The following is a 25,936-nucleotide window of genomic DNA, read 5'->3' on the forward strand; positions in this document are numbered from 1 at the left end:
ATTCATTTACCAGTTGACATGTTCAGACTAAGGCCAGGGGAGCAGAAGCAAGCACAGGCCTACAGGCAGTCCTAGTAAAACTGGACTCTGCCCCTCTTAACCTGGAGATGTAATTGTAATAGATCTGGGTCATTTTGGAAATAGTCATTATGATACCATGAGAAAGGAGAGAGCTGACTCTTTCCTTTTTCATTTTTAAAAAAATTTAACCTTCTGTACTATCAAAATATAGTGAGCAGAATCCTGTTGGTGATCTTTACTTATGAAAGGGAAATGCCAGGAAATCTTAGTAGCAAATTGTCCCTCGTTAGCAAGGTGCCAGTTGCATTCCAGCAATGGACACATGCCCAGGAATGCAACCAGCAACTTTTTAATGAAGGACAACTTGCTGCAAAATGCTATTATCCTTATGCAAGTGTAAATCACCAGTGGGATTCTGGCCACCATTCAAGCCTTGCTGAGGAAACCAAGCAGAAACAACATTAGCTGGCTGGCCCAAAGACCTTCTGCAGGACAGTGTGTGTGCTCTTTGGTTCTGACATTCAAAGGGATAACATACTTCCTTGGTGACTTACTGCCAAACATTGCAAAGCTGATGTCTATAGCTATGCATTTAATGTTAAAGACAAACCTTCAATTTAATGCACTTGGCAAAAGAATCAAAATGTAAAGTAGGAGTGGTATCTCTAGACATTTTCAAGGCCTTTGATTCAGTTGAATGGGATGTATTAAAACTCTTGATTAAACAGATTAGACTTGGCACTAAGTTTAGACAAATAATTGAACAACTATACTCACAGAACTCTGCAAAAATTATAATAAACAATGGTACAACTGAATCAATATTCCTAGGCCGAGGAATGATACAAGGTTGCTCCTTGTCTCCAATCCTATTCACATTTGTAATAGGAGTGCTGGCACAAGTAATCAGAAATGATCGTTCAATTAAAGGCGTAGATACTAGAGACAATGATAAAATAAACTTTTTTTGCAAATGATACATTAATAATTAAATATCCAAAGGAAGCATTGCAGAAAATTAGAACACAATTAATGAAATAACTGGTTTAAAAGTGAATGGGAAGAAATCCAAGTTTATTTTATTAAATCGTTCAGAGGTAGACAAGAAGGAACTGAAAAAAGAATTTAAAGAAAGAATAGAGAGTGTAATTAAATATTTAGGAATTTATATTATATGGAATTTACAAGGTATAATTAAATTAAATATGGACAAAATGAAGAAATAAATTAATGAACAGATAAATGAGTATCAAAACTTTAAATTGTCTTGGTTTGGTAAAATAGCATTACGTAAAATGAAGATTATCCCTAAACTGTACTTTGCATTTTGGATGCTCCCAATAAAGATCAGAGAAATATACTTGAAAGAATGGCAGAGGTTAATAAATAATTATTGTAATGGAAATAAGGATTAATAAGCGAATAAGGATTAATAAGAAGCTATGGTATGTTCCACAAAAAGAAGGAGGATTGCCTAATATTAAATTATACTATATTGCAAATAAATTTAGGCATATACCAGATATTATAGAACACAATAGAAAATTAATATGGAAGGAACTGGAGATGCCAGAATACCCTGATAGACTGGAGGGCTTCTTCTTTAAAGAAAGAATGGTAAAAGAAATTAAGAGAATAATTAACCCCTTTATGACGAATTCTGTAGAGTGCTGGAATAATTACAGATATATACTGAGTCCACCTATTCCACCACTATTACAAGTAATGAGATCCAGAGTTTCTCCAAAACTCTTAAAAAATAATATTAATATAGAAAGGGCTAAATACAATAAAGAGTTGAAAGAAAAGGATAAAAGATATAAATACAATAAACTTTGGGGGAAGAAGAGGGAATATCTTGGTTAAACATACTCCAAATGGAAAGTTGGACTAGAGAGTGGACCAGAAAAGAAGGAGAGACCAGAAAATTGACAAAGTTTGAGGAGATTGTCGAAAAAAGACAAGATCAAGAAGAAGGAAGTAAAAGAAAGGGACTAGTTAGTGTAATTTATAAAATTTTAGTACATTCAGGATTCGATCAAGCAATGATGAAACATCTATGACACAGAGGACTTTCAGGTGGAGATTAAAGGAGAGGACCGGAATAAGATAGGGTCTCAAAGAATAATGAAGAATATGTCTATAAGGGTAAAAGAAAAATGTTATAAGGTAGCATGGAGATGGCATTTAACTCCAGTAAGAATGACTATAATAAATATAAATATCCCATCTCAATGTTGGAGATGTAAAAAGGAAAAGGGGACCTATATGTATATGTGGTGGGTGTGTGAAATAAGAAAGAAGGGGCACTGGTTTTTAAAGAAATGAGAAAAATTATTGGATGCGATATTCAGATATCACCAATTATTGCCCTCCTGAACATAATTTAAGAATGATCATTTGAAAAAATATCAGAAAGAGTTAGCTGTTGTAATGGTCACGGTAGCAAGATTAATATTTGCAAGGAATCGGAAAAGTGACAAACAAATTAATCTTGAAAATTGGTATAAAGAAATGTGGAGTTTAGTAATTAAGGATAAGCTAACGTTTGAAATGAAAACAAGAAGAGGAATGGTAACGTCTACTAACGATTTCAAAGATGTTTGGAATTTATACTTGGAATATGTATTTTTGAAGGGGAAAGGCTATATGCCAGCAGAAGAATCAACATATTTTTGGAGAGGAATGGGCTGAAAAGTGATACGAATTGATATTATGGGTTACCTAGTCCCAAGGGTGAAAGTGGCACAGGGTGGGAATTGTTTAATGTGTATTGTGTGCAGTCACCACTAAGTTTATATTGTAGTTTGATTTTTGTTATTATTTTTAACTTTCCTTTCTATCAATTAAAAAAACTAATATATATATATATATATATAATTTATACTGCTTTCTGGAGACAACAAAGGGTGGTACCATGGCAGTTCTTTGGAGCTGAGGAGCAGTTGCCTTTCGACAGTTTTGCAATTGTGAGGCAGCTGAGGCTTAGCAAGAACAAGCTCTGCCAGAAGGTTCAGTGCTTAGAAGTCCCATCCTTCCAGGGATGGGGACTTGAGTCCCAGGACTTGCTGTCAAGTTGGACTTGCTGTAAGTCACACCAGTGACTCAACTCAGACTTGACACCGTTGTTTTTTCCCCAATGGCTCAGACTTGACTTGGAACTCGGAACCGACCCACCCCTCCCTTTTTTCCCCAGAGAAAAGAAGCTTGGTTTTAATAGGGACTTGGGGCTTGGGACTCGGACCCAAAGACTTGCCAACATCCCTGCATCCTTCCATGTGCAGAGACGTGTTGCTGCTGCAAGTGGTCCATTTGCATTGGTGGCAACAGGTGGTAAAACTAGATGGACTGGGTGCTCCGTGGAAAAGCTCTCCGTATTTGTTCAGTTATTTGTTTAAATAACTGGGCTGTTCCTGTTTTCTGAAAAATAGTAAAACAAAACTAATCATAAAACAGAAGAAATGATACACACAGTACATCAGTCCTGAATACAGGTGGCTGGTCACACATGATGTAGATCTCTTTCCTTACCAAGGTGCATCCATTTTGCAGTTTGAGTTCATGATACTAGTAAAAGGGGCGAAGGAGTTATACAGCATCTTCCATGTACAACTTCATGCGAACATGTACTTCTGTCATGCACCTCTCTTTTCTATCCTTCTCCAAACGTTCTGCCCATCTCTGCTATAGACACCAGACGCTTCTCTTCTTCTCCTTCTCCAAAATATATTTGCTCTTTTTTCCTCCCGTGCAGACCAAGAGGAGGCTTTAAATAAGATGCAGAATGAAATCATGAAGCTCTTAGAAACCAGGAAGCGGAATACAAGCAGCACCTTGACCATTCTTCCCGAGAAGCCTCTACAGGACAACTCGACCCTGGCACTCACAGTGAGCCAGGGCCTCTCGCATTTCGGCATCCATTTCCAAAACCTCACCCCACACCTTCTCATAACAGTCAACCAATTAAGCAACCTGAAGGCTGATGACTTTATGGATGTGAAGTGGGCAGACAAAAGTGAGCTGAAAAAACTGTACATCCTGGCCAAATTGCTGCAGGCGGCCCTGAAAGAAAAAATCGCAGAATATGAAAATGAGAGTCAAGGGACAGGAGAGCAAAAAGAAGCCTCTGCACAAGTTTCGGACCAGTCTGAGGCTCCTTTGATGAGAGTGAAAAGATACCAGGAAGAAGTCAAGAGAGGCAATTGGTTTGGGAAAATTCCCAGTATGGGAGAATCGTCTCTGGGATGGGGCACAGAATTTCCAAAGGCTGTCATGCAACAAGATGCAGAGCAGCAAATCAGCCTAGATTTACACAGAGGCGCTCAGCCCAGAGAGAGGAAGCTATCCTGGGACCTAGAACACAAAAGCATGGCTTCCCTTCTCAGGCATCAACGAGCTGCTGCATTTCCGCCTGCTGGGAAGCGTTCCATGAGGGAGGCTGCGACAGGGGCTCCCTCCTTAACGGCTTCCATTGTGGTGGATGACGATGCTGCAGATGACTTAACAGGCAAAGTTGTTATTATCCTGAAGCACTCCAACAAATCAAGGAAGCCCACCAATGAAGCGTTTCAGATTCCAATCAGGAAACAGGAGGAAGAAGCATCTGGTAGCCAGCATGATCTGTCAGAGAGTCAACCAGGCCGCTCTTCAAATAGTCCTAACAGAGAGAGCTCGGAGGATTTCATGCCAGGAAATAAACTGGATTCTCAGACACTGCAAAAGGATCAGGAGCTCCACCGTCTCATGCACAAAGGGGACAAATCCCAGATGCCAGCTGAGGACACTGAAATGCTGAATGAGCTCTCACCAGACATCAGTCTATCCCAAGAGACACGTTGGGAGCATCATGAACAATCAACCTCTGCTTCTCCACAGGCCACCTTCTTGCCATCTGAGGATGACTATTTACTTCAGGGTGACCTGTTTGAGGCTGAAGTGAACAAGCGCTTGGAGCCTCTCATCCCAAATATGCCAGTGAGGAACCTCATATCTCATGTGATCCGGATCCTGAAAATGGACTGTTCGAAGCCCACCATCAAGATGGCTTGTGTTAAGCTCATATCTAGGACAGGCCTCCTTATGAAGCTCTTTAGTGAGAGAGAAAACCTCAAAGAGACCTCCTCCTTCCTGAAGTCATATCTTGGGCCTCTCAAAGGCAACTTGAGCACAGCTAACCAAAGGAATGAGGGGAAACCTTCTGATGAGGTAAGGGGCTAAACCTGGCCTATTTGCACCGGTCACTGAAAGTTCATCTGATGCATGTTTCCCAAAAGCGGTTACAGTGTAAAGTGCCACGTTAGACTTTCCCATACAAACTCTCTAGAGGGTGAGTGGTGTTACGCAAGAGATTGGGGTTTAGGCTGCAACCAATGATCAGAAAGAGACAAAGAAATACAAGACTCAAAGGCAAAGAGAGGCCAAGTGGGCTGAATCAGTGAAGGAGGAATAAAGGGGCTACATTCAATTTTATTCACAACTAGAGTAGGCTCACTGAAAAGAATGGGACTCCTTATTCACTAACACAAGCCAAGTTTGTCAGCTCTAGTTGGAGCTAAAACTGGAATTAGCCCAATGTTTTGTTCAGATTTTGAACCTGAGATCATCTAAGTCAGGCTTGTCCAACCCGCGGCCCAAGGGCCGCATGCGGCCCAGGTCAGCTCGTAATGCGGCCCAGTGCAATTTTTTATTTTTAAAGAAATTCCAAAGTTTCAAGTTACACTGCCGGCACTTGCGGCCGGAATGCGGGTGGGGCACGTCACAATGGTGGGGGGGGAGAGGGAAGGAAGGAAGGAGCGGGAGGGGAGGGGAGAGGGGGCTATGTGACGGCATTGCGCCGTCCCCGTCAATAGGTGGACCCCCTCCGGGCCCCATAATGCCACCGGAGTTGAAGCTGGCAGCCTCTGCTGTCTGAGATCGCAGCTGCCAGTAAGCGCGCTTGGAGCGGGGCTGTGGAGGATGGCTACGGCTGCCCCCCCATGCCCAAACCAAATTTATGTGCGGCCCAAACCAAATTTTCATCTTCTAATGTGGCCCAGGGAAGGTGAAAGGTTGGACACCCCTGATCTAAGTCATCTGCAAAGAAAATCATAGAGTTTTCACAACCTTTGATGTATGCATGCTTTCCTTCTCTTTCCCACACATATTGTTGTTGGGGATCAGGAAGGAGGACATTTTTTCAGGTTTTTGACTCACTATAGAGCTTGCAATACCTGGTTAATCAAAGCTAGCAGTGGGCCACAAAAATTGAGAGTCCAACACACCATGGGCATCAATATCTCTCAGGCATATCATGTTCCACAGCCTGAGGGTGGAAATACCATAAACCTCTTGCCCAAATAGTTCAATTACATTTTTAAAAGCAGGAGTGTGTGACTCATAAATAAAAGTATTGCAACAGAGGCGTTCTGGTGCGGACTGCAAGGATTATTCTGGGAAAGTGTTAGCTATAGGCTGTAGTACTTTCTAAGGGAGACAGGAGAGGCAAAATATGAATTATCAGAGGGCTTGCAGAAATCCTTTCACTGAGTTTAAGGAGGGCCAGAAATCTGAGACACAGTGCTAGGAAAATGTATGGAATCATAAGCTGTAAACATCTCAGGCTATGGATCTGAAAAGAAACCAGGACAAGAGCTTCCAGACAGAGCAGGACCAGAATTTTGCAACCTGGGAAGGCTTTGAGTGTCTGAAACCTACTGCACTGTAGCAAATAGTTAAAATTTGTGTTTGGCCCCTCCCATTTTGCCTTGGCTCCACCCTGTGCCTTAGCCCCACCCAAAGACCCTGCGCTCTACTGGAATGTGGCAGCAGAGCTGAAAGTTGTTCCCACCATACTCCCAGATGGGACAGCCGTAAAGAACCTTAATCTGCTCATATGCAAGCCAGCCCCCCTGGTCCCTCAGGTGATGTTTCGGTTCGGAAGGTTGCTGAAAATGCAAAATCCAAGAACAACTACTTCCATTTTCTTTCTGTTTTCTTGATTCTTGCAGCTATCAAGGCAGGGGATGCCGGAATATGGGTACAACAACAAGCTCTTGTTGGCTATTTCAGTGACAGTGGTCATAATGGTTATCATAGCAGTAATTTGTCTAATTGAGGTAAGCCAAAAAGGCATATTTAAGCTTCTTAATCTTAGAGTGTTAAATTGTGAGTTGAAGCGGAAAGTGAATGTCCTCAAAAGCCCTGATATTCTGTCACTGTTAGATGGGCCACCATTCCACTGGGTATGCATACTCATATCTCTTATATTTTACCTCAGGGCATGAAATCATATTTTTGGACTGCAACTCCCAGTGGCATGGCTACTGGCTGGTGATTGTGGGAGGTGTGGTACCAAAAGTAACTTGCCCAGTCTCTAGTTTCCCACATTGTTAGCCAGTTAGATAGAGTTGTTACACCTCAAATCCTCAATAGTCCTCTCTCCTTACCACCCCCCCCCCCGATCCCAGTGCTCAGACATGCCACATGCACAGGTCTCTGTTCTGGTCAGAATCTCCCCCCCCCCCCGCAAGTTGTGAGAAATTGCAGGGCTGTCATTACAGAGCAGTTGTCACTCACAGGCTTTCCAAACTTTTCTTGTTCAACAGATCTGTTCTCAGCGTTCTGCCGCTAAAGCAAGGGAAGGCACTGCCGAAGAGAAGAGGTAATTGTTGTCTGAAGACATTGTGTTTTATTAGTCTCAAAATGTTGCATGCAAGATTTGTGCATTAAAATGGATCCTAGTCCTAATTAGAGTAGGTCCAATGATATCAATAGGATTTAACTTCTTTATAACTTTTGTGACCTGTTTATGTCATTGGGTCCCCTCTGGGTAAGGTTAACATTGGAATTAGTCTGGTGTCAGAATCTGGGCAACAGATAATTCATTACTTCTGCTTTCATTGAAAGGCAAAAATGTAGCTTACAAGGAGTGGATAGCAGGGTTGAAAACATACTATGGGTCAAATGAGATGACTTGCTGACTTTGTGATTAGAAGTTGATAAAATATTGTCTCTCCAGTGATGCATTTCTTTCAAAGCTGACTAGTCAGACTTGCAAATGAAGCCCATGTTTATCTCCTTGATAACCAATTATATAAACAAATGGCTGCTAATTTTCAAAATGTAAAGGAAGGCTCATATTAGGATAAACAAGCATCTTTTCCAGGAATTTGCTTCTAATTACATGCTAACTGTATTGTCAAATTTGACCACAAGACATTTTTGTTAATCTTCCTTTTCTTCAGTTGTGCACTGCCTTGGTCACCTGCTATGTTAATCGACTCCCTGTTGTGTTGCAAAGATCTCTTACCTTCATTTTGCCAACCCAGTTCTTGCCAACCAAACCTACAAATATACATGTTGCAAACTCTATCGCAACACTGTGTACCCAAATCCATCTCTCTCCCATAAAGTGGTGATGCTTAAGCTGCCCGTTATTGGTTGTTAAGGCTCTTCTTCTCCAGATGTGGATGAAGATTTGGATGCCAGGCAGAGGATACAGGTCTGCAGAGCTAAATGTAGTCAAGGATCCAAACCCATTGCTCAGTTCTCAATGGCTTCCACATAGCATTCTATTCATCCTTAAGAGGAATTTGCCAAGCTGTGGAGTGATATTGCAAATGTTTGTTTCCATGTGCAGGAGCAAGTGGCTTCTGGAACTTGCACATTAAATATACAATGATGTTACATCCAGAGAACCAAGTGGCTCTGATCAATTTGAACAACAAGAATGCAGATAAGCCTTGAGGCTCATGGCAATTATAATTACCTTCTAAGTAAAAGTAACTTTATCAGACATAAGTCCAAGAACCCAAGAGTCAAAGAAATTGTTGCCCTGAGAGTTAAAATATGAAAATACATATATATCCCACCCCTGAAATCTGTAATATTTCTGGTCCTAAAACATTTGTACACCATTGAGTGAAGCTTTCATTCAAACCTTTAAAAAATTCTCATGTTTAAATTCTCTCTCTTCAAGATCTTTTCTGGGCAGAAGAAAGAAAAGTACATCAGAAAGGCAGGTAGGTTGTACCATAAGTGTAAAAGCGGTGGTGGATTCATCATCCAGTCCTGCTGTTTGATCTAAAAGACGAGGTCCCACATTCCCATTTGTTCTTACAGACACGCTAAGTGGCCTTGTGACAGCCTGATTGTCCCACAAATAGGCCAAGAAGAAGAAGCATTATCAAAGCCTCCAAAATTCCCTAGCCAACAACTGAATGCTGCCTGAGGAATTCTAGTTGTTAAGCTATAAAAAGTAACTTTTCTGAGCTCTTTCTACATGTAGTTACACACAGTGCATCCATCAGTCTTGACAAGTACAAAGTGTTTAGCAAGAGCATATGTTGTTTGCAAAGATCCCATGAGAATGATGCAGCAGACATTGCCAGTGAGAGCTGGACCTTCCAGTATCAAGGCCAGGAAACCGATAGATGTTGTGCTTGTCACATTACTTCCCTAAGTGGAGCAGCTGATAATGTCTCCTTAAGTCGCACTGGCCATGTGACCACGGAAGATTGTCTTCGGACAAAACGCTGGCTCTATGGCTTGGAAACGGGGATGAGCACCACCCCCTAGAGTCGAACACGACTGGACAAAAATTGTCAAGGGGAACCTTTACCTTTACCTAAGGCCACCTCCCCTTCACTTTGATGGGACAGAGTACAGTCATGCATTATTACAGACTTAAGTGGCACTTGACCTACATTTTCTCCCTGTCCCAATGATAGCCTCTATAGTTAAAGACCAGTCTTGAAGTTTCAGTGGGACCCCCATATCTGTAGGACTGGTATCCAGAATTTCTGTTATCCATTGTTTACTGCAGCCCTCTATACAACATACAAAGGGGTGGGCCCTGTGGCCTTTCTCCCACCTCCTTGTATGTTGTATACAGGGTTTGCTATTCTCTGTGGTTTCAGGCATTTGTGATAAATTGTGGAATGGATCCCTCACTGATATGGGGATCCTTCTGTATTCACAGAAACTCCAGCCAGCATGACCAGTGCTTATGGACTCTGGAAGCTGCAATTCAAAACATCTGGGGGGGGGGCAGAGGTGAAGAGCTACATCTCTAGAATGGGTCTGGACAAAGTCCAGATTTTGTCAAACAGTTGCTTTCATATTCAACCTCTTTAGTTAGGGCAGATAGGAATTTAAGTAAGCAATATGTGGAAGGCTGAGAGGTAAGTTGTCCAGCCCTGTTCTGGAGTCTGAAGAACCAATGAATTGAAATTGGCTTTTGACTGCCTCAACCAGGCTTTTCCAAAGTGTTCTCTTGTAGTTCCCATCTTCCTCAGCCTGCTTGGACACAGCATTGATGGGAATGGTAGTCCAACACACTGTGAAAGCATAACTTGGGGAAAAGCAGTGGCATTTTTACAACCCCAATTCTGAAACTGTTGTTTTGTTTGTGACTCATTCTCACATTCTTCTCTGCAGAGTTCTAGAGGTTCTTCGGTTGATAATGCTCTGTGGCTCAAAGAACTGTATCACCCTCTGGATACAACAAAGAGAAAGAGCATGGTTGATAAGTTACATGATGAAGACTATTCACAAGATGATATAGTCAACTGGGCCAGTGCAAGGTATAAATGCAAAGGGCTGTTTTGAGATCTCTGCTTGCTACACAGCAGGCCTTGCTTGCTTGATTTCCTACACATTTCCAGCTCTTGTGGTTTCACGCAACTTCTGGAAAAGGTGTAGAAGCTTCCTACATGAAGCCGCAGAAGCTAGACAAAACCTGTAGTGATTATGGTTTGGATTGTCACCTTTTTGCCAAAGCTCTTACTGTAAGTGACACAAATTCACCAGAAGCAGTTTTCTCAGCTTGGAGATGCATGTAAAATTCAGAAAGGGAGATTGCTTCCCTTTCTGAATTTTTAACTGCTGTGTTGTTCAAAAAAAGCATAGAATCTTGCCTAACAAATAGGGCTAATTTAATCAAGAGATGGAGCTTCAGCAATGCTCATCCTTCATTGTTCTCCCCCTGGGCTACCAGTAGCCTCATGGATTATATGCATTTGTAATAATATGGCAAACTGGTTCCTTTACATAATGTACTCCTTTGACACGATTTGATTTTACTAGTGGTAGGACCTGATTTTTTTATTGTATGTGCTGCCTGAACAGTTTTTGTAATATTTATTAGTTTGTTTGTTTATGTCCTGCCTTTCTCCTTAAAAAGAACCCAAGGCTGCTTACATCATTAAAAAGGCAATGTTTAAAAGCTTAAACAGTAAATATACAAGTATTTAAAAAGAATTAAACACATATTACAGTGGTACCTCGCAAGACGAATGCCTCACACAATGAAAAACTGAGAAGACAAAACCATTTTGCGAGTTTTTTGGCGACTCGCAAGACGTGTTGTCTTGCAAAAATTTTCATCTTGCGAGGCGCTGATGGCAGCGGCGCCTCCCTTCCTGTCTGCTCCTTCTTTCGCTCGCCCCCTCCACTCTCCCCTCCTGCCTTCCTCAACCTCCCCGCCTCCAGTCTCCCTTGGAGGCTGACGGTGTTGTGTTCTGCTTTCTCAGCCGGAGTCTCCTCCTCTGCTGCTCTCAATGAACCACCACGTGGGGAATGGGTCAGGTGGCTCCTCGGGCAATGGCCCTCTGTGGTGGGGCGTCTTGCTTCCCTCCTCAGCTACGCTGAGGGAGCCAGAGACGGCGAGGGAGGGGGTTGAGTGGCAGCGAGGCAAGGGGTGCCATGCTGTGCCGGGCTAAGGGATGGTGCCCCTTCTGCTGCAGCAGCCATGTCCTTGCTGGCAGCAGGAAATGCCAATCCATTGGCTCTCGCAGTTTAGGCATTGTATAGATGCATGCGTGTGGCGTGTGTGTTTGTGGGGGGGAAGGTAAAAACAGATGAATGAATGAGCAGTTCTGTTGCCTATGCAGCCCTCCCTTCTTCGCTTGCTTTGCTAGGTTATTTGGGCCATGAGGGCTCCCGATTGGCTTTCAGGAGGGATTTCTCTCCTCTCCCCACTTACACACACCCTCCTTCAGTGACTGCTAATGGAGCCTTGCCTTGCAGTGCCCTGTCTTGGCCCTACCCAAAGGGGGAGGGGGAGGGGGCTGTGTCATCCTTTTGCATAGCCAGCCCTCCCCTCAGCCCCCCACCACAGGGCTCTGTGACATACCCCTCAGCAAATGAATGAATGAATGAGCGGTTCTGTTGCCTATGCAGCCTTCCCTCCTTCGCTTGCTTTGCTGGGTCGAACAGCTGAAAGGCGGTAGCCAGCTGAGAGGCAGCAGCTAATGAGAACAAAATGCCAGGTAAGGCCAAGACTTACAGCGCTGCAAGGCAAGGCTCCATTAGCAGTTGTGGAAGGAGGGTGTGTGTAAGTGGGGGGGGAGAGAGATCCCTCGCGAAAGCCATTCAGGGGCCCTGGTGGCCCAAAGCAAGCAAAGGAGGGAGGGGCTGCATAGGCAACAGAACCGCTCATTCATTTTTTACCTTCCCGCTTCCCGCACACACACATCTATGTAATGCCTAAACCGCGAGAGCCAAAGGCTTGGCATTTCCTGCCGTCAGTGAGGACACGGCTGCTGCAGTGGAAGGGCGCACTATCCCTTAGCCCGGCACAGCACAGCACCCCTCAACTCGCTGCTGCCTGACCCCCTCCCCCGCCATCTCCCCCTCTGGCTCCCTCAGCACAGCTGAGGAGGGAACCAAGATGCCTCTCCATGAAGGGCCATTGTCTGAGGAGCCACCTGACCCATTCCCTGCGTGGCGGCTCGTCGAGAGCAGCGGAGGAGGCGAGGAGGAGACTCTGGCTGAGAAAGCAGAACACAACACTGCCAGCCCCCAAGGGAGACCGGGGGAGGGGAGGTTGAGGAAGGCAGGAGGGGAGAATGGAGGGGTAGTGAGAGAAGAGTGGACAGGGAGGGAGGAGCTGCCGCCAGCACCATCTGCACCAGCGAGGCACAAAGAAAGGCAGAGAGGATTGGCTTACCTTTCGGCAGGCTCCCAAGGAACGCATTCCGTAACACCATGCCCGCCCGAGCCCAAGCTCAAGCCAGAGAGAGCGCCTGCCACCCTGTGAACAGGCCCCAGCCTGAAGCCTAAATTTTATTATTAATAAAATGCCCCACCTCCACCCGCCCCTTAGCTGGTTGCTGCCTCTCAGCTCTTCGGCTCTGCTCACACACACTGTCATGAGTGCAGCCGAAGATCTGGAACCTGGTTAACTGTAGCTGAGGAGAATGCTGAGCAATCAGAAATACAAACACCTGAATCGCCTCCAGATTCTCCTCCCCCAGCAGACAGGCTGAGGGCCAGGCTTTGGGGAAGACTTATGACAAAAAGGTCAGAGGATCGTTTGAAGGCTGCCTGCAGAAACATCCGATCAACTAGCCCTGAGTTCTTACAGGATGAAAAGGCTTCCAGCAGTTCAAGGGCTGTTTTTACTATATAAACAGCTCTCAGACGGCTGAAAATCAGTGGAAGCAACAAGTGAAGCTTCTGGCTTACATCCATGCTCCTGACAACTTTGAACCTTGTTCCCTGGACTACGTTGTGCCTTTTGGCTTTGAACTCTGACCCTGGACTACGTTGTGTGAGTTGGCTTTGGTATTTGGATATCGGCTCTGCATTCCCTGAATTCCTGACATAGGACTGGCTTATTGGACTCTGCTGTTGTAACTCCCGGGAATGTGACAGCCTGTTACAATAAGAGTGAGTAAAGAGTGAGTAAAAAGAAAGCAATAAAGTAAATAAATAAAATGAATATAACAAAACAAAGTAATAGAACATAAGATAAAAATAAAATAAAACAATATAAATAAACACTATAAAAGATTAAATCCGTAAATAAAATAAAATATAAATATAAACTATAAAAAGTAAACCCACAATTCCTCCCCCCCCCCACACCATTGGTCCTGATCCATTGCACCCTGGCTGTAGGTCTTTTTCTTGTTCTTCCCAGAAGGTTGTTGGTATTAAATTTAACTTTTATAAGTTTGTGGGAGCAGAGATTATAAGTAAAACACTGACTCAAGAGCGGAGCGTGATCCAGTATTAGAAGGAGAGATGGAAATAGGGAGTGAACTGATAGACAAAATAACACTCCCATTATAATTCTTTGTGGGGGGAGGACAGGAGAAGAGCCCTCGCTGAGTATGGTAGTTAGCAAAACCCCATAATGAGAGCTCTCAGCTCCGAACGGGACTCTGCAACAAGTCTCCTGGGTCCAGCTCCTAGTAGAGACTCACGAGGAGGCTCCCGACTCCAGCGACCACTTCGGCACTTCTCAGTCCCCCCCCCCCCGGCAACAGCTCACCAAGCTTCATGAGTGACTCCTCTGAGCTTTTCAGCAAGCCTTTGCAGTCTTTCAGGCGAGTTTCAATTTTTCCCTGGCACGGTTTCTGAGCCAACGAGTTCTTCCAAGCCTCGCTGCGCTGGATCACGTCTTTTGAACCTCCCAGTGCCGGCTCACCAAGCCTTGTGAAGCCTTGCAGGGTCGGCTCTTCCAGACCCAGAAACGCGGGGTTCCTTCAAGCCTCACGACCCAGGCTCCAGGGGAACTCCAGGCTCTCGGACTCCAAGCGAACTTTGGAAACCTTGTCTTGCCACGCCAGCCACACCAAACAGCTTCTCCTCCCGTTTACCACTCCACCACAAAATCAACAGCTGGCTTCCAGACCAACAGAGTATTTACCGAGTGAGGGAGAGCAATTCAAAGGTAAGGAAAACAAAATAAAAAAAGAAGAAAGAAAAAAAGGAAAGGAAAAAGGAAACAGGCCGAAGCGGCGGAGGGAATGCTCTCGACCAGCTATCGGTCCGCTGTTGTTAATACTTTTTCTTTATATTTTTCTGTAAAAAGATAAAGACACGGATACAGAGACTTCTTCTTTCTCATCCCCTGTACTCTGACAGATGGAATAACTTTTACAATACAAAATTAGAATTCTAAGAAGGCTGAGAAACGTAAGCGATCTTGAACTGCGCTGCAAGAGGTGGATTATAAATTAAACGAATTTTCATCATGGCTGGATCTACAGTTGGAGCTGTGTGGTGAAAGTTGGAGCCTGGGATAGCAATAATAAATTATGAGCTGTACTGAGCAATTGACTTTTATTACTTAATTATTTTACAGCTCTTGGTTGGAGGAAAGAATAAACAAGCCGATTTGATGGGCTTTGGGGAGAAAACAGAAGAACTTTTTTCTCTGCGACAGAATGCCTTTCTGTACGTGAGAGTCATATCCAGGAATCAGAGAGTATGCTACCCAACTCAACAATGGAGCACTACATTAAGAACGCTCTACAGGAGCTCCAAATGAACATTGTTAATTACATGACAGCCCAGATTTCTGAAATTAAGGCGTTGCTCTCAGGATGGAACGGAAAAGAAGAGGATCTGAAGAAACCAGACCAGCCTATCGAAGCAGAGGCAGCACCAGAGACAGTGGCTTTATCTGTTGTTGTGAAGGAGGGTAAAAACCCCCAAAAGGAGGCCAGAATAATGAATTTGTCTGGTGAGAGGGAGGGTCAGGTGGAGGAACAAGGGATGCATATAAAGGAGAAAATTACTCCAAAAATAGACATTAATTTGATGGGAGAACACTCAAAGCAGGGAAGTGGGAAGGCGAAGCTGGAAGGGCAACAAAATGTTGATTACAGACTAGATACTGATTGGCCTCAAAGTCAGAGCAGGATTGATAGAGAGATAAATTTAGTAAATCAGAGAGAAAATGGCTTAAAGAGATGTTATAGATGGCACTTCAAAATTGGTAAAAAGGATGCAAGAAATTAATTCTAGGTTTATAATGCTATAAGCAATTTGGGATCCCTGGTCTATACATGGGGCTGAGAAATATAACAAAATTTGGAAAGTTACTTTGTTACCGCGAACCCACAAAGATCCAGCAGAGTTAGTGTTTTCAGGTCCTGATGGCAAAATAACTTACGCAGACACGTTCAGCTTCCTCCAGCACGACACGTGTATTTACAGCATATACAAATATACAAAGCGGCAGCACGACAGCATGGAATCATCAAAGTGAAGGGTGGTACATGTTCTCTGTACATTTCATATATATACACTTGAGTATCTGCCCTTGCCCAATCAGAGCAAGTGTTGCATCATCCAGGCACCATCTCTCCAGAGTCACTGTGACTCAGCATTTTACACACCTGGATATCATGGCAGCTCATCAATGCTTCTCTTCTGTCCAGGCCTGTAAATTTTCAATATTCTGACACCCCTCCTAATTTACGCCTGAACAGAAATCATACCCAATTCCTTGGTTATTTCATCATGTCTCTGTGCATTCAAAGGTTTTGTCATAATGTCAGCAGCAGTTTTCTCTGTTTTGCAATACTGTAATTCTATCAGCTTTTCTTTTATGGCTTCTCTCACATTGTGATACTTAATGTCTACATGTTTGTTCCTATTTCTTATTTTTTTCTGTTACAGCCATTTGTATGCAAGTTGTGTTGTCTTCCAATACCTTTATTGCATTACGTGTTTCAATCTTTAAATCTTTAATCATTTGCTTATACCAGACTACTTCAGAACATAGCTCTGATAAAGCAGCAAATTCAGCTTCTGCTGTTGAAGTAGCAACTGAACTTTGTTTCCTAGATTTCCACCCTACTAGTGTGTTTGCAAACATCACTACAAATCCAGACATTGACTTCCTGTCACTTTCATCATTCGCCCAATCACTAAGCCATTAAATACAATTTTTGAAGGCTTTATGAATAAACATTTGTCACTTGTTTCTTTTAAGTACTGTATCTAAATACTCTTTTTACACCTTGCCAGTGTTTCACAGTTGACTTAGACACATGTCTGCTCAGTATGTTCACTGCTGCTGCAATGTCTGGTCAGTTCATTTCCATATTCTTTTTTATATAGACATGGATCAGCCAGACTAGTCCAATTCGCTAAATACATTAAACTGCCAATTGCAGATTGATAAATTTCTTGATTTTCGAACTCTTTGCTTATTCCATCAGACTTTTGAAAATCTATAACCATAGCGGTTTGTACACTTTTACAGTCTTGCAAATTGTATCACTCCAACATCTGCTCAATTTCATCTTTTGTCTTAATAAAAAAATAATAATCTTGTATTGGACCCAAATTTTTCAATTTAAATTCTTTTTTTCAGATGCTTTTCAAATAAGTTTATCTGGCTCTGATCTTTTGTCAAAAAACATATGTCATCCATATATGCCAGCAATATATTCAGTTCATTTCCATATTCTTTTATATATAGACATGGATCAGCCAGACTGTTCCTGTAATTCATTTTTTTAGCACTGCATGAAGACATTGGTTCCAATTCCACACTCCTTTAATTTAACACCTTTTGACATTGTTTGCATTTTCTGAAGTGTTCTAAAATTCACATTACCCAGTCTTCTGTGTAACAAATGTGCACACTGGTCATGTTGTGGTGTGTTCCTCCCAATTGTATGTGTATCACTTTGTGTTTTACAATTCAATACATAGAAATTATTCTCTTGTTTTGCCCTTGCACATAGTTTCCTTTCTTAATCTTACATTCTGCATTTTCAAATATTACTGCATAGCCTTGCTTGTCTAATGCAGATACACTTAGAATATTACAGTCCAGCTGTGGAACATAAAGCACATTTTCAAGTTTCTGTCCCAAACCTGGTATAAAGACTGTCCATTCTGCAGCAACTTTTAATTTTTGTCCGTTGGCCAGGCTCACAGTGAACGATTCAAATGGTTGATAAGTGCATATAACTTTTAAATTAGAATATTCATGTTGAATATAATTGTTAGAAGTTATTGATGACAAGATAGAGATATAAAAACACTAAGTAATATATGAATCATAGTATGACTATGTAGTTAAAATTTTATATATAGATAACCTTTTTCTTTTTAAAATACCGATTTTTGTTGATTTGTAAGCACCACTATTTTGACATTTAATTGGATATAATAAGGATGCTGGGATACAATTATACTATATTATAGTGTTAGTAATTGTTGATTTTCACATTTATGGGTAATAGATAAGCATATAAAAATCTTAAACTAGAATATCTCATGTTAAATATAACAATAGAATTGTTTGAATGTAAGATCAATATAGGTCTAAGTTCATATTTTAGATAATGTATGTATGTTAATCATTATAAAGTTAGGAAGTAACGTTTTGAGCTTAATAATGGTCTAAATATATTAGTAAGGTAATATGGTTTATGTATTCAGAATTCTGTACTAGGTGGATATATGGAAATTACCTCCCCGTATATATGTTTTTGTCTGTCTTGTATGTTTGTTTGTGTTATAATAAAAGAAAAAAATGGGGGAAAACACATAAAAAAACAACAGAGTACAACAATCCATTTAAAAATCCCTCTCAGACCACAAGTTATTAAGAGAAAGCCTGCCTAAAGAGAAAGGTCTTTGCCTGCGTGCGGAAGGACAACAAAGATGGGGCTAGCCTAGCTTCCTGTGGGAGGGAGTTCCAGAGTTTGGGAGCAGCAACAGAGAAGGCCCTCTCCTCTGTGCCTACCAAGCACACCTGTGAGAATGGTGGGACTTAAAGAAAGTCCTCTCTTGGTGATCTTAAAGCCCAGGCAGACTTTAAGATCAGTTTGTATTAATTACAAACTGTGAGGACAAACCTCCTTAAACTGCTAAGAAAATTTGAACCATGAACCAAGTCATGTAAAACTACATTTATGAAGTACTGCATTTTAAAAATTGCACAAAAAGTTGACAATGTCATTATGCAATATCAGCCAAAATATTGTGGGTTATTTATAATAAGCATAAACAATAAGTAAGAGTTTGATCAATATTAGATAAATGGTGCCAAGCCATAAAACACCTGAGACCTGATCCTTGTATAGCAAATTCCATGAAACTTCTGGTCTTTTCTGGTTTTCAGACCACCAGTAGTCTCCGAGCCGCCTCCTGTGGAAAAGCGCAGTTCCGTAAAAATGTAAGTACTCCCAAGAGATGCAAAACCTGAGCTATAAATTATGCCTTTCAGTTTTCTCCTTTGTGGCACAGATTAGCAGCCTGATGCCATTCAAAACAATCTGCAAGGGGAAACAGTAGATCAGTGGGCAACAAATAGAATTCACATAAATAAGAATAATAATTTTAAAAATGATGATGAAGAAGCAACATTGAAACAGTTGCTGAAGACAACTTTGGGCATCATGACTGCACAAGGGAATGGGTGAGAACAGCTTTTACATGCTGTAAACTTTGGTTAATTCTCTCTCTCTTTTTTTCCTGATTCTGACAGAGAGGCTCGTCCACCTGAAGAGCCTCTTGTGAAAAAGGCCAGTTCAAAGAAACTGTGAGTAACTGCAGGGTTACCTAAATCTGGGCTACTACTTATCCCCTTGCCACTAGGCATTTGGAGTAATAGGTGAGAGTAGCTTGGCTATTTAAACAGGCCTTCCCTCCAGTCAATTAAGTTATCTCTATCCCTAGCTCCTTCTTTTTCTTTTTCCCTTATGGTATGCCATCTTGGCTATGTCTTGGTTGGTAATCCATTGCTCAAATTGTAATTGTAGTTGTAATTATAATTGTAAATATTGTAAATCTTTATGATTTTATATATGTACAGTATAAATTGATGTGTTTTAATTGTAAGCTGCCCTGAGTAGACATTGTCTAGAGGGGTGGGGTAAAAATCAAATCAATCAATCAATCAATCAATCAATCAATCAATCAATCAATCAATCAATAGCAATGCTGAGAAAGTTCCACACTCTCAACTGCCTCCCTTAACTCCTGACGTCTCACTTCAGACTCTCTCCTGACTATCTCTGACTAACTGCTCTTATCTTCATCACCCCCTCTTCTAGTTTCTCTGGCTCCGCCTCCTAGCAACTCCCATTTGTGCAAGCAAATACCCTCATACATATGCCAAGGCAGGTGATCTAAGGGTCTCAGTAAACAAAACATTTCCTCCCAACTACCCTGCCTCCTTTTGGAGTCTGTCACTATTATACAACTGCTAAGACCCACGGTGGCCTGGAGATTCTGGAAGTCCTGATCTTAAAAAGCAAGGCTTTATTTTTGTAAAACTTATTCCAAGCAGGCTGCCCCCTCAGTGATTTTTGCCAACATAGTTACAGATTAATAAGGCTGGGGAGGAGGGTGCAACAAGCCTGAGCCAACCTACAAAATACACCTACGTCACCCAAAGGCCAGTGACTTTGCAAATACATGTAGAACATGGGCCAGACATGAAGCGAAATTATCTCATATGGGTCAAGCCTCCTGGTAATTCTTGGGAAGAGTGTGCCACTTGGGGTGACTAAGGGCTTGTTTGGGCACACAAAGTCAGCATTATTTGTTTACACCAAGTTGGGAAAAATTAAGTTCCTCTTTGGACTAAAAAGCAAAGTGTGTTGCTTATATACCATTCCATAGTGCTTAAAGTACTCTCTGAGCAATTTACAAGTTAACTATGCAGGCTACAAATGAGTGGGTACTCATTTTACCAACCTTGGAAGGATGAAAGGCTGAGTCAACCTTGAGCCAGCTACCTGGGATTGAAAACGTGGGTCGGGAGCACAGTACTGGATGCATTACAGCAGTTTAACCACTGCGCCATGAGGCTCCTCCTTCCAGATTCCCCCAGTCATCACGGTCACTGGATCTGAAGTCCAAACTTGATTTTTGAAAGCTGCAGTGTCAGGGCACTGTTGGTCTGAGCAGATTTCAGCGTTTAGCAAGACTGCAAACCAGTCAGCTAGCTTGCCCAGTAGGGCCACTCTCCTGAAAGCCTGTTTCTCACTCTGTCAGGGCTCCGCCGCCGCCGCCACCCCCCCCTCCTGAACCAGCTGAACCAACCTCCACTGAAGAGGACACAGGCGAAGCCTCAAGTCCAAAGATGGAGTAAGTAACTGTAATAAAACAGGGGCTGTATCCCCCTTCTCTTTCAACTGACCTTAACAACTGGTCTGTAAGGCAGCTTTCTGTGTGGAGTAAGCCTGTCAGATCCATGATAAATTAAACAAAAAAAAAAACACCCTCACTTATTTGAATTACATTACATTTATGATAATTAACTCTGCCACACGTTCATCCCCTTGCTCAGTCTGTATAGACAGAAAAGCTCAGTCTGTACAGACAGAAAAGTTTTCTCAAAGTGGTAACTGTTGCAATAAAAATAAAGATTATTACAGCACCTTGAAGACTAGCAAGTTTTAATTGACATAAGCTTTCATGAACTACTTGTCTGGTAAGGGGGGGTGCAGCCCCCCCCAAAAAAAAACTTATTCCAAATAGAGCTTGTTAAGTCTTTAAGGTGCTATAAGCTCTTTTACTTCATTAAAAAAGTTCTGTTCCTCAGAGCTTGGAGAAAAAATACTCTTATTTTGCCCTCAAGCTTTAATACTCTCTACAAAGCACAGGGAGAAAAGAAGTGGCAAAGCCACCACAAAGGTGGTATTCTGCTGAACGATAGGGACTGACCGTGGTCAAACAAGCACAACCCTTCTTGAGGCCAACAGAGGCTGACACTTCTGTGCTGGGCATGAAAATGGGGCTTCCTTCCTCTGCTTGCTCACTCAGTTGCCTGTATGGAATTCCACGTACTTGCCTTTACGCAACTTCCAGTTGCTTAGGAGGAACGGGGTAGGCCACATGCAGCCCACAGGCCTCAGGCAGCCCTTCTGCCTCTTTTTGGTCCAAGAACAGGAGTTCTCTTTCAAACCAAGGTCCTACTCCTTGTTTTTTCCCCTCCCTGAAAGTGCATTTATAAAACCAGGAAGAGGTGTCCAGCCACATTCGGTTTTGTTTCATTGCATGCAGTGAGGCCCCTGGGGAGTCCTAGAGCTTGTGTACACCTGGTTTGAGGCAAGACTGCCTCTTATCCAGCGACCAGTGTTAATAACAGTTTCTGATTGGGATTATATCACCGGAGGAAAGAGCTGCTTCTTGCTGGAGTTTGACTCACAGTAATCGCCCTGTGGCAGAAATTTAGGGGTGGAAGCGAAAGAATCAGGCGTGAAGGAGGGAAAGGGCTTCAGGGATAGAGTTGAATGCTAGAGACGGGAGAAGAAGTGGAGAAGGAGAGGTACAGAAGCACCTATTCTGGTGCTCAGGAGTGAGCCAGCGAGACTCGGCAGCTGTGGTGGCGCAAATTCTTCTCAACATCTGCTATTCACTGTTTTTCCTCAGGGCTTCGGGTGATGAGGGAAGCGAAGGGACTTCAAAGAAACCGTAAGTCACAATATCTAAACCTGGGTTGTTTCTTCCTTTCCAAGCTGCTGGGCTAGAATGAATTGGAAATTTATGTTCTGAGGTAGACAGCTAATGTTACAAAGCAATTTTTTTTACTCATATCTTTAGGTGACAAAACCAAATTGAGTTATTTATTACTAGAAAAGAAATCAAAGAAAACAGGAGGAAGGGAGAAGGGAAAGCAGTGGATGTGTTAAAGGTCAAATTATTTGAGAGAAAGCAGAGGGAATTAACTCTTTGTAGTATTACATGCATTTTTATCATTTAATTCAGGAACCAGGGCCATGTTATTATTTCCCCTAAGCTGGTCCCTTCCCGATGCCTTGAACTGCAACTCCCATTATTGCCAGCATAGCCACTGGAGATGATGGGAACTGCAGTTGTCATGTAGCTACATTTGGAGGGCACCAGGTACATATTTGCTTCACTGTGGTTGTAATCTCTTTGTGCTGAATTTTTGCTTGACAAGTGGTCCAATAGGGATTTGGTCCCTCGTTCTATTAGCGAAGAAAGCTTTTGTCTTTCTAGTGCTGAAATATCAAACATTTCACAGCAAATGGAGCAGAAAAATAATTGGTCTTTCGCAGTATATTCTTGTTTCTGGTGCAGATTTCTTTTCCCTGTGTGTACCATACTTCATGAATTACTGTCCCTCTCTGCCATGTAAGGTTGCCACCTCCTTTTACCGAGAAGGCTCTCCACACTTAATATCTGTGAAGGAGAAAGAAGGGTAACAGACATTCCATTCTTAGACATCATGCAGCTGTGAAGAGATTGAAGGGTCCTGCTAGACAAAGACATGGTGACACCATAGGAGACAGGGGTCTCCTAAGCTGCCTGCCCTGACCCACCATTGTGTTGGCAGTGTCCCCCACTGAGTTCTCTTGGGTTTAGGGTTGTGAGTTCAGCCGCTTCCCATTTCCTGACCCATCCTGGGGAGGAGGCCCTCGTGACAACACAAAGAAAGGACAAGGAAGGGTTAGGCAGAACGGCTTTGGGGTCAGCTCATTGTCGAAAGGGGTATGAGGCAATCCAAGTAAAGGGGCCCAGAACTGGGGTGAAGGTCTGGCAATCAGGTAACAAGGCAACTCCGAGCCAGAGATTTCCTTTCCCCAGCAGGCCTTCAGCTGGCAAAATGTGCCCAATACCAATAGCAGCCCTTGCCGTCGCTGCTAAAGCTCAGATCCTGCACTGCCTTGCCTGCCGCACCAGTGGAGTTTGGCTGGACTGTATGCTTTTCCTGGGGCGTGTGGAAAGCTTACTGGTGACTTACGGGGACTCTCTCTCTTTTTTTTTGGCATGCTCTGAGGGCAAAGATTCTCCAACAAGGCTCACAAGTTACAACACCAGCACTGGCCACACCTTTCTCCAAATGGCACAAGGGGCCCAAGCACATGGATCCCCAAGTGATCATTATGGAAATAATTTTCATTTATATGATTCTCCAGAGTGTCCACACTGCATGCCTTATTGGACAAATTGTTGCACAACTGGTTGTGCAGCTGTGCCTTTGGAATTGTTCACTAGATGTCACTGTCATCATGGCACAAATTTTGCAACCACTTGCACAACTTTGAGATACCTGGGCATAGCAAAACAACAGGATTTCAGCCCTAATTGTTTAAATATCAAGTAGAACTGCTGAAAATGACAGTAATACATCTAATGTGAACAATAATCATCAGTCTGAAAGCCTGTTGCACAATATTTGGAAGGAAATTGCTGTATCTTAAGAAATATCCAAAAGCATTATAGAATTGCTTGCCAACAGCTAATGTCTACAGAGATTTCTTAATTTATTTGCTTCCAAAACATAAGGCTTTGTGTAACATTGGAACAGGATTTCTGCCAATGAATTTTTAATTAATTACTGACAAAAACCTGTGAATAAGAATAATAAATTATTTTAAATAAATTATTTTCAAACACTGGTAATGGTAGGCACGGAAGAACAATTTGCCAGACTCATTGGAAGGAAATCCAGTTTAAGGGGTGCATTTTTAATATAATTTTCTTTATGTTATGTCTGCAGAAGTTCAGAAGGTGAAGAAGAAGAAGAAGAAGAGGATTGATTACCTTTTTTGTATGTCAATAGTACTGTATATTATTTAGAGAACAACACAAGAGTTCTCAAAATATTATTAAACACATGCTTGTGAGAACTACCCCTCTTGTTTCCATCCAAACCTGATTAATCAGTAATTATACAGGACTTTACAGCAGTAGTTCCCAAACTTGAGATCCTAAATATTCTCGAATTCCTGAAAGCTCTAGCAAGCATGACGAATGGTCATTGCTTTAGAGAGACCAAAGCGCTTTGCATGTATTTAAAAGAATTAGAATATGCTTTGTATCCTCACAAGGCTCTCAAAGTCACAAAAGATCCTTAGCTTCAAATTACACTATGATATCAGGAATCAGTATTTAGTGCCTGAGTCATTCGGTTTATTTGTGCGATTTATGTGCTGCCAAGTTGAGTCCGATTTATGATGACCGTTTCCAGGGTTTTCTTCTATGGTCCTCAGAAGTGGTCTGCCCTTCCTTTCTTCAGGAGACATTCTGGAACTGTACAGCTTGCCCAAAGCTACATAGGTTGGCTCTTCTGCTGGGAAGCACAGTGGGGAACTGAACTCTGAAGTTCTGGCTCTACAGCCAGGTAACTAACTCACTGAGCTATGCAGTCATACAGGTTGACAAACAGTTTTTCTAAGTGACTCTCAAACATAAAATATTAAAACCTAGTACCAAACTCCCACATGGTGGCAAAACAACACATTTTAGCATGAGAATGATCATCAAGGAAAACAATAAACCCGCTTTTGTGGTGTGTTTATACATGATATTTGTAATTCAGAATGTAAAGATGGTGGATCTTAAAAACTGTGGGAGAATATAAAATTTTCACTTGGCATCTAAGGGCAATATATGTGGCACCGGCAAGGCTCTCTGGGAAGGGGGGGCACCCCTTAGGTAGACTTCTTGTTTGCCAACTACATATGTTTCTTTTCTCGGCAAAGTCAATCAATGCAGGGCCTCCAAAAAGAAACCTTGCTGTTTGGATAGGTATATGTGGAAGGAAATAAGATTTCAGACATTCTCTCTCACACATATACACCCCCCCCCAAAAAAAAGCCCACCAGAAACAGCACTTTGAGTTGAGTCTATTATAATGTAACACATCTTGAGGGCACCAGGTTGGAGAAACTGACTTGTTCTAGAAGGATACCATTGTTGGTGGAACCAAATGCCAAGAAGTTCAAGAGGTCACATGACCAGGTCAGTAGCATTCCACACCCTCAGATGTCACGTGAGAAGGGGCTCTCTGGTGATGTCACAGGGGCTAGTCAGATAAGAACTGGGCCTGGAGCAGGGCGAGAACATTTTTGGGTGAATACGCACATAATGAAATGTGCTTGCACAGCACTACTGCAGCAGTTGCTCACATTTCTATTGTTGCTCTTGTCCTGTGTGACCTAATCAACAATGTACACGACACATGGTATTGTTCCAGGCTCTACACCATCACTGGGAATTCGCTCTTCACCTTTCCCCACACCCAAAAAACAAGTTTGTCTTACAGCTGGCTGAGCTTCTGCAACAAGAAAGGTTCATGAGCTGCAGTGCTGGTGGTCCACTCACTGCCGTGCTCCAAATGGCACAATGGGCCCAAATGCATGCTCTCCCTAGTTTTCGTCTCCATGATCCCTCCCAGCTTCTTGGTGTGCCAGTGCTG

The 25,936-nt window shown here is 42.6% G+C and overlaps 1 protein-coding gene across 1 annotated transcript; it reads left to right on the plus strand.

Moving 5' to 3' along the window:
* Positions 1 to 10,439: 10,439 nt before the first annotated feature.
* Positions 10,440 to 24,368, plus strand: LOC144586343 (uncharacterized). The gene is made up of 6 exons (XM_078384430.1): positions 10,440 to 10,583; positions 18,881 to 18,934; positions 19,247 to 19,300; positions 20,761 to 20,853; positions 22,141 to 22,182; positions 24,236 to 24,368. Exons 1-6 carry the CDS (start codon positions 10,519 to 10,521, stop codon positions 24,273 to 24,275), a joined length of 348 nt encoding a protein of 115 aa, XP_078240556.1. The 5' UTR covers positions 10,440 to 10,518; the 3' UTR covers positions 24,276 to 24,368.
* The last annotated feature ends 1,568 nt before the right edge of the window (positions 24,369 to 25,936 follow it).

This window comes from Pogona vitticeps, chromosome 2 (assembly GCF_051106095.1).
Source record: "Pogona vitticeps strain Pit_001003342236 chromosome 2, PviZW2.1, whole genome shotgun sequence".
Taxonomy (NCBI): Eukaryota; Metazoa; Chordata; class Lepidosauria; order Squamata; family Agamidae; genus Pogona; species Pogona vitticeps.

Bases quoted from the DNA above. Each gene is read 5' to 3' on its own strand.
- LOC144586343 (XM_078384430.1), top strand. From the start codon at position 10,519: ATGGTTGATAAGTTACATGATGAAGACTATTCACAAGATGATATAGTC. The intron at 10,584-18,880 runs GTATAAATGCAA...TCTGGTTTTCAG, and splicing joins GTCAACTGGGCCAGTGCAAG to ACCACCAGTAGTCTCCGAGC. The intron at 18,935-19,246 runs GTAAGTACTCCC...TGATTCTGACAG, and splicing joins AAGCGCAGTTCCGTAAAAAT to AGAGGCTCGTCCACCTGAAG.